A 9,573-nucleotide genomic window follows, 5' to 3' on the forward strand; every position below is an offset into this window, starting at 1 on the left:
TGAATTGCATCCAACTCTTTATAAAACTGGATGTAAACAACATTATTTGTCTTATTACATTGAATAAATGCACACGTTTAATGTCAAGATGCATTTGCTCCTTAAGCAAACCTTCAAGTTCTCGTATCGAAAGCTCGAATTTTGCACTGCCTGAAGTCAACAATAATTGTATTCTTTCGTAGCGGGGGTAGCTTTTGTTCGTTTGGTTCACTCATTTCGAGATCGTTCTATTGATCACAACACAATACTGTACTTGGTTTCATCCGTCCCGAACGTAAGCGGTTTTGTTTTATCGACTGGCTTGGATGAGATGTGAAAGCGAACTGAAATCCTCGATTTGATTTAATTATTAAACTGGTATGTAACAATTGCAGAAGCTTCTTTGCGATTGGTTCTGAAAAGAATCTGTACCGCTTATTTGTAAATACATTAAAGTTTAGTAATTTTAGACAGATTTCAGTTCTGGAGTAGAAATGTACCCTAAAGAGCGTTTACGTATAGAAAAAGACGCGAGAGCGTTCTAGGGTTTATTGAAATTTCGACCTCATATGGCAAATCTGTTCAAAATCAGTTGAATCGTAGATGTTCGAAATCTGATCACTGTTATGGATATTTCCGTAATAGTGGAAGTTTGATTGTTACGGTATAAAAAATAAGATAACTCAAGGAAATCTTCGTAATTTGAGCAAAGGTAATATAAGGAAAGTTAATTCAACTACAGGGGCGTTGAAATCTAAAGTGTTTTATTAAGTCCGAGCTGTACATCGAAAAAGTATCCGAGTTCCTGACACGCTAGATATAACTATAAATAAGAAAAAGCAATTAAGAGTTCCATAAGACTATGACTTATGAACCAAGTAGAAATAAATTTCATTACGAGGTAGGTACGCATTTTTTTTCTCTAAATCCCTCTATACATTTATGTAATTACATGTAATTCATGATACTGAAAAGTGACCTTATCTAGCTCGTTTGCTTTGGAAAGCTAGCACATTTTCATCGTCGGTATCCTCTGTATCATATTCATCCCATTCCTCGCCATCTACATCATCGATGGAGTAACTGTCCGTTATGTATCCCGAGTCAAACGCAGATCGCTTGCGACACGCAGTTTTTCTTTCATTTAAATATGCTCTCGAGTCACTCAGCTCACGCCATAAAGTATCAATTTCTTGGAGTGAATAACCTGTTAGTTCTTCCATGCTTTCAGACCATACGTTACTCACATGTATTGAAAAACGTGCGGCGGCCAAACAAGCAGAAGCCAACAACGACGGCCGAATATTGTTCATTTTAATATCCACCAATGTTATGTCCAAAAAATCTAACACTAAATTAATTGCATCTTCACGATGCTCGTGAAAAACCTTCTCAGGTGTTGAAGGAGGAAAATCATGTTTTCCAACGACGTTGAGTAGCCAATATTCAACAAAAGTAGCCGTTGTAGGAATGATGAGGTTCCAGTTGAAAAATTTCAGAAGGAGCACTTCCAGCACGATATAATCATTTGATGCATATTGATTCCGGATGAGCTTATTCATAATCTTCATCTTTGGAACATTTGGTTCGTTCTCTTCAATTTTTGCTGCCAGTATAACGCACGATAATGCAACCAAATTTAAACGATTATCTGTTATATTATGATTATCCATGAAGGTATCCAACATATAAATCGCTGCAGATAACAATTCTGTGATATTATTCAAATATTTAGTTATGTCGAAGTGAAAACATACCGAGGTGAACTGTTGATCTTCGCAAAGTACAAGTTTTGCACTCGCCAACCAAACGAACAAAGTTAACCAAAGCATCACGATAACGCAACTGAGGAGACGTATAACGAATAGTCAAACGATTCAGTTCCGATTCTTGCAGGATCCAAACAATTTCATCGCTGTATTCAGTACAATGTTCCGCAAAACCTGGAAGCTAATATGAAAATAATTAGTAAACGAAAACATGTTATTAGAAAATGTACTTACCGTAGGATATACACGATAGCTTTGTTCCATAGTATGGTATGATTCTTTTTAAGTTTTCGATCTTTAGTTCAATAAAGTATCGCAAGAAAAACATACACATGAAATTTTGGTTCAAACGGAATGAGCATCATAGCTTTCTTTGCAACATTTTATTTATTTTGTCGAGCGAGAAAAACGAAATCTCAATCCCACATGAGTCATGACAACACATTACCACGATGCAAAATTGAGACGGGTTATCACATTCGTGAATGTTGAGTACACGCTCGTTCAACTTTACTCTCAAGTAAACAATTTGTACTCACTTTTGCTTACTTAGTTCAAATGTCAAAAAATGAATAACATTGATTTGGAAAACTAGGTATCAAAGTTTGCGAATGCGAATAGGAGAAAAAGGATACAGGTGAATATTTTAAATTTTTCTTACTTACAATGCCTTATATTTCTCCTGAGTATCGAAAATCAGTTTTTATTGAGATAATATTGTCTACCGAACCATACCCGGATCTCTTTCCTTGTGTCTGATGGTTAATTGTAAATAAATGAATAATTCAATAAACATAGATTTGAGTTGATTAAGTTGGCCATTTAAGCTAATTTTTCCTTTTCTAGCACTGAGTAAATGTTACTCAAAATTTGGTAATACCATCTTCACTCGAATGTGAATATATCCATTTTTCTATCTATATAGTAGTTATACCAAATACAAATAATAATACCCATAAGTCCCATACAAACGAACCGCCAATGTTTGGTTCACAGCCTGAACAAGTAAGCCTAGAAAATTACTCCCTTCCATTGCGATAGTTTGAAAATGTGGAAGGAGATAGTTTCTGGCAACGCTTTATGCTAGTTGCTACGGTGCAAAACAAACTTGTTTGTTTATGTTTATCGTTGCTGTATTAAACTGCAACAATCAGTCTAAATATCACCGGCACTAGCACAAAAGATGAAAAATGAACACAAACACCCACGAATCTACAAATATCAATACAGCTAGTAGTATATTCATGGTGGCTTATCCATTCTAGATTATTGTTTAACTTACATTTCGCTTGTGATCTTGATTCTCAGATAAAAACTGTTTGTTTATTTGTTTTTCACTATAATAAACAGTAACTATGATGAACTTGTTCTTACCCTTCAGTGTTGCTAGTTTTATAGAAATCTCGTTAAAGTACATTGTCACTCTGATTGATACACTATCAGACAATGTACCGCACGATGCAAAATGTGTCCTTGAAAATTTGTCGGAGTACTCCGTATTATAATTTGTATTTGGTTATACTTCTAGCGAAACTCAGTGAAATTGTACTCACATTACACTCAAAATAATAATCATATTATAGTTACGTGAAAAGTTATGTGAATATTTTCCACCCTACTTTTCACGTAGATTTTAATGGACTGCCATTTAAAAGCTGTTCAATGCATAATCCAGTAAAAGTTACGTGTTTCATAGGTAAAATGTAATGTACTGTTCATATAACATTTATCTATCAGTTCATATCAAATTTAGATACCAGAAAATTACTATTTTATATATTGGTTGAAGTCAAAAGGGAGATTCCAGATTTTGATATAAATCTATGAAATGAAAAATGCCATGAAATATAAAACATTTATTTCAGAAAATTGTCATATAATTCCAATGGCTTAAAAAGCATCTAATAAGCCCGTGGTATCTCAAATCGACAAGCCTCCAGAAATCGTTTATGTTGTCACTGCCATCCAACCGAAGCCGAAGTCGAGATCCAAAAACTCCCACAACACTACCGATGCAGGTTGAAGTCGCATTACATGGTTCCAGTGACTCTAGCTTCATACCGACGGCCTGTTTGAAGCATTCGGCAGAAGCGGGTAAACTTCCGGACTCACGTAGGCACTCGGTCCAGTTGAACACATGGAAACTTTCATGCTTTTTTTGGTCCGGTCGATGGAGTAAAAAATTGTAATTAAATAACTTTTCTCGCAAATATTTACACTACTTACACTTCGAGGGCCAGTGCTCGCCATTTTCAAAATCGAGGTTTTCACACTGGAAATTCACGTAGATTGTTTGACGTTTGGTCAATTCACGTAAACCTTATGTGATGACTTTATTCATTTTAGGGGATGTTCGTATAACATTCATTTTCGTCACGTAAAATATTCAATTTGACATTTGAAACCATTCTACGTGATTTTTCAAGTGAATCGAACGTGAATTTTTATCCGAGTGTAGAATAACATACACTCAAAATAATAATCATATTATAGTTACGTGAAAAGTTATGTGAATATTTTCCACCCTACTTTTCACGTAGCTTTTAATGGACTGGCATTTAAAAGCTGTTTAATGCATAATCCAGTAAAAGTTACGTGTTTCATAGGTAAAATGTAATGTACTGTTCATATCACATTTATCTATCAATTGATATCAAATTTGGATACCAGAAAATTACTATTTTATATATTGGTTGAAGTCGAAAGGGAGATTCCAGATTTTGATATAAATCTATGAAATGAAAAATGCCATGAAATATAAAACATTTATTTCAGAAAATTGTCATATAATTCCAATGGCTTAAAAAGCAACTAATAACGTCGTGGTATCTCAAATCGACAAGCCTCCAGAAATCGTTTATGTTGTCACTGCCATCCAACCGAAGCCGAAGTCGAGATCCAAGAACTCCCACAACACTACCGATGCAGGTTGAAGTCGCATTACATGGTTCCAGTGTCTCTAGCTTCTACCGACGGCCTGTTTGAAGCATTCGGTAGGAGCGGGTAACCTTCCGGACTCACGCAGGCACTCGGTCCAGTTGAACACATGGAAACTTTCATACTGGAATGATCCGGTCGATGGAGTAAAAAATTGTAATTAAATAACTTTTCTCGCAAATATTTACACTACTTACTTTTCGGGGGCCACTGCTCGCCATTTTCAAAATCGAGTTTTTCACACTGGAAATTCACGTAGATTGTTTGACGTTTGGTCAATTCACGTAAACCTTATGTGATGACTCTATTCTTTTTAAGGGATGTTCGTATAACATTCATTTTCGTCACGTAAAATATTCAATTTGACATTTAAAACCATTCTATGTGATTTTTCAAGTGAATCGAACGTGAATTTTTATTTGAGTGTAGAACGAGCATGTACAGTTATATCGATACGCAGGGTTGCCACATTCAAGTCTGCATTTTTATTAAAAAATCTGTAAATTTGTATCGGGGGATATAAATTCTGAACAAATCTTTGGCTATATCATTTTTTACGAGCATGGCGCCCTAAGGCAAGTCCCCATCGAATCTTGTGCTTAGAAGTAAAAAGTGCGCATCCATACAATTCACATGAATGTGGTACCGTGCGAGCTGAAAATTTCGCTCCAAGCTGACCGGGTCTGGTATAATGTAACATTATGACCGAGATCATTATCTTTTCATCTTATCAGGAAAAAATTTTGAAAGCATAGAGAATTACCTATAAAAAGAAAAATTGAACATAGAAAAATCATCATTAGCAGATGGGGCTATTTGTAGTGTTTGCTGTCCTTGATATTCTTTTTTATCCTTTTTTTTCAATTAACACAAAATCTGGGTAGTGGATTTACTTCGTGAAAAAAAGCAGTTCCATTATTTAATATGTATATTTCAACTCGATTATTATTCAAGTTTTTATTCATACTGTCAAAAATAATGTGTAAAATTTGTAATTTGACCAAAAATCTGTAATCTGTAGATACAAATCACAAATAGAGTAGCCATGTTATTTTTTTCAAAAATCTGTCTCTCGCCCAAAAATTTATCTGGATTTGTCTGTGCCAAACTAGAAAATTTTGACCGGGCTTAAAAAAAATGGTTTTACCGACGACACGATAAGACACTCCGAATAAAAATCGGAATAATATGTGTTCGTGAGCGATTTACCACCAGTTACCACAGATATAGCGACCCCTTGTTATTTATTGAAAATACTATTTCCAGCAACACTTTTCTGGTTGCTACAAACGTAACCAAGGAACCTATTTTTCAACACGAATGAACAAAAACAAACTATTCTTCCATTAGAAACTTTGTCGCTTGCCATCGCTAGCAATTCGTGATAATATTGTAAAATAAGTAAGTGATAAACTGTGTTGCATTATCTAGATCGACGGAATCATATATTTCGTTACCTAGGTAGTGATTAACATTATTTTAAAACATGTAGAAATAATGAAAAACACTTTTTCTCAGTATGTAGTGCTCTGTACTCATATCACAAATTTCCAAACAATTAAGAAACCAAAGAAAGAAGCCTTTCCTGTAGAATACGTTTATCTGAATGCACATACAACAAATAGTACAAAGTGCAGGCGGCGCCCATGGCAAGACAAGCGTTAGAAATTATAGAATCCAAACTTATTCTGAATTAGACTCCATAGACCCAGGACGATTGAGAATGTTGGAATGTTGGAATTCATGCAGCAGCTCACAGGCTAGTTCAAGATCACGATCAACACCACATGTATATCGCTTCTGAACCAATCGATCTCCGTTCTTTAACTCGTTTACGACGGTTTGGATTGAATTCTCGGATATCTTTAGGTGACCCTGTTCCCTGAACTCAAGCACAGACGTTCCCATTCTCGTTCTGTAGAACGGTGCAATATTAGTAAATGCTCTGCTTCACCAAAAGACGTGAGCGAATAATTCTTGATCGATACGAACGGATTCATTATGGCGAGGTGGTTCACGATTCTAAACCTGTCAAACTTTCTACCTTACAATTCTTTGTGATGTTTTTTCATTAAATGCTCTGATAACAAGTGTTTCTTTATGTTTATTGTCTTCTGCATTTTTTTTTGTTTCGATCATAGCGGTTTGAGTCTCAAGGTTATTCACTTCTTCGGACCAGAAAAACTTTCTGACCCTATGTGCAAGGTTGGGAATCGCACCCAGGTGGGCTGCATGAAAGGCACATCGCCTAACTCATCACGCTACATTCGTCCCCCAGTCTTCTGTATTGATTACTAAGCCGTTTCCACGTTTACGCTTGATGATATCTTAATGATGAATTTAACCGAAAAGTTTGATAAAAATCATATTTTTTCACACAAATCGGAAGTGAAAGTAAACAGCGGAACAGTAATTTGATGTCAAGACCTATTGAAAAATTGATTGCGAAGTACGTCCAAGTTCGGTAGTAACCAACCGGTTCGCAGGAATCACATTTTGTTGCCGTTTCGAGATTAATTATATGTTGCAATTAAACAACATACGTAGCCATGGATGACTGTTATTTAAAATCAACAGCTTTCGACCTGTGTTGCCAGTTTTAATATCTTTTCAAGCAATTTCGTTTTGATATTACCGGTTACTGAGGGGTAGTTAAATTTGCGATACAGTTTTGATAGACGAGGGGCAGGTCGTGTCGTCGGTTTCACCACTTATCGTATAGAGGCCAAAACCGTAAAAATCTGGTGAGATCTAACAAATCTGGAATAGATGTGTAAAATCTAGTAAAATTTGTAAAATCTGACAAAAGATTTGGTTAGTTAGAGTGTCTGGTGAAACGAGAAAAATCTGGCATTTGCCAGCTAAATCTGGAAACCTGGCAACGCTGGTTACGATTTTTTCTGAACAATCTGTAAAATACAGATTAATCTGTATATGTGGCAACTCTGCCGATACGCTCTTCTTAAAATTTAATGACGATTTTTCTCTATTGACTTTTCTGACAGCTCACTTACAACCACATATCTCGGATAATTTTTCAAAAGGGTGTATAAGCAAGTGACAGTTTCTCTTTGTTTACTTTCTTCCTATTAATTATCAAGCGGTTTCCACGTTTATCACTCAACTCTTTGCATGAAATGATACCCGAAACTTTCGACTTTCAAACAGAATAGTGATATCAAAGAAAATCTTTTTAATCACATCACAATAATCGAAAGAGAGAGTGATTAAAGAGAAACTGTCACTTGCTTATACGCCCTTTTGAAAAATTAACCGAGATATGTAAATGAGATTGGTTTGTTTTCATCGGAAAACGCTGGTATTAAACACGATTCAGCCGATTAATCAACGTCGGTCGACGTCAAGATTAATTTGAGATAAACCAAAAGCTGCAGATTTACGGACAGTTTTTCGTGAATCTGAGTCGAAAGTCGTAGTTGTGCCCAATGGAATTAAATCGAAATTTGATAGGGAATTCATTGCGATTTCTAACTTAATTTCGATTCCAGTGCAACATCCGATTAGGACTCAAAATCGCTTGTTACATTCTAATCAGAATCCATCTAGGTATCGTAATGAACTTCGTCTCAAATTTCGAACGATTTGAACGGGTTTAGTTCCGTTTCGGCTCATTGACTGGAAACTTTTCATAAAACGGAACATGTTATTTCCAAACTACTTACAATTTAAGAACTTACTGTTCTTCATTATTAGAGTTGAATTTTCCAGACTTCAGAAATGCACGTTCAACTTTTGGTCAGTTCGCTTGATTTTTAGGTATTTATTCTATTGATTTGAGGCGAGGCTAACATAATATTTACTCACATTGACGTTGTAATTTATTTCACGTGATTTTTTTAAATAATTCGTTCTTAAACTTGTTTGATTTTACCGACACAAAACCCCAATTAAATAGTCCAGAATTTGATCGGATCGGCTCGGCAAGGGTCGAAGCTGATAGTTGCATCTGATTCGGAATTTGTTTTTGTTTTTGATAGGGTAACGTGGCGCCGTCATGACATATACGAGTACTGTCCCAACTAAAGGAATATTCGAAACGATTAAAGAATCCAATTTGAGTGTCCTGTCTGTTAATATGTGATATTACCGTCCTTCACGACGTAAAATACACTGGTGGCGCAATAAGACAGTTTTGGTTGTGTTGGTAATTTTCTCACGAAATTAAGTATGGCGCGCCGGGATTCAAGCATGTAAACATAAACAAACGACCATTTAAGATCGGGATTTCACTTCTAAGTTACTCCAGTTGTCGCGCAGCCTGGCGAATCTTTGGCACTAATTGAAAATCTGGACATTTTTTCTTCAAGGGCTTGCAAGGTAACGTCTAAATATAGAAAATTTTACACACATCCGATTCTGTTCATTTCGTTGCAGGAAGGATTTGGTGGATCGCACTGTGGTATCTATTACAGTTATTATGGATAATGGAGTGATTGTGCTGTGGGTGGCATTTCAAATGCAGGTGATGAAAACGATTGAAACATCTCGGAACAAAACACCGCATTTAACTGTCAATATTTTCGCAAACAGAACCAACTCTAAATATTTTCATAAAAGCAACTCCCGGAACGTCATTTGCTTATGTTTTTCTTCTTCACGTCTCTCTGTTATTCCAAAATAAAATGACAACCGCACTAACACATAGAAAAACGTGATCACCAGGGTATTTTACATCGTGACCGTCCTTACACGTCGACAAACCGACACTAAACCGTTGAAGGAACAATTCCCTCTCAGCAAGCGGTTCAATTTTGTTGGTCGTTGAGCGCGCATTGAACGACATACTGCACAACATATTCGTTCAGTTTGTTGGAACGGTTTGTTGTTGTTTTTTCTATTCAATTATTGCCGAACTTGTCAGCAGAAA

General features: G+C 35.9%; 1 protein-coding gene across 1 annotated transcript; it reads right to left on the reverse strand.

The window, feature by feature from the left end:
* Positions 1 to 756: 756 nt before the first annotated feature.
* LOC131431568 (cyclin-J-like protein) lies at positions 757 to 2,193 on the reverse strand. Its single transcript, XM_058597368.1, has 3 exons — positions 1,983 to 2,193; positions 1,737 to 1,929; positions 757 to 1,675 (listed from the first exon to the last, which is right to left on the reverse strand). Exons 1-3 carry the CDS (start codon positions 2,010 to 2,012, stop codon positions 960 to 962), a joined length of 939 nt encoding a protein of 312 aa, XP_058453351.1. The 5' UTR covers positions 2,013 to 2,193; the 3' UTR covers positions 757 to 959.
* Between the last annotated feature and the right edge of the window lie 7,380 nt (positions 2,194 to 9,573).

Source organism: Malaya genurostris, chromosome 2, assembly GCF_030247185.1.
Source record: "Malaya genurostris strain Urasoe2022 chromosome 2, Malgen_1.1, whole genome shotgun sequence".
Lineage (NCBI taxonomy): Eukaryota > Metazoa > Arthropoda > Insecta > Diptera > Culicidae > Malaya > Malaya genurostris.

Bases quoted from the DNA above. Each gene is read 5' to 3' on its own strand.
- LOC131431568 (XM_058597368.1), bottom strand. From the start codon at position 2,012: ATGGAACAAAGCTATCGTGTATATCCTACG. The intron at 1,930-1,982 runs GTAAGTACATTT...TTTTCATATTAG, and splicing joins GCTATCGTGTATATCCTACG to CTTCCAGGTTTTGCGGAACA. The intron at 1,676-1,736 runs GTATGTTTTCAC...TGTTATCTGCAG, and splicing joins AAGATCAACAGTTCACCTCG to CGATTTATATGTTGGATACC.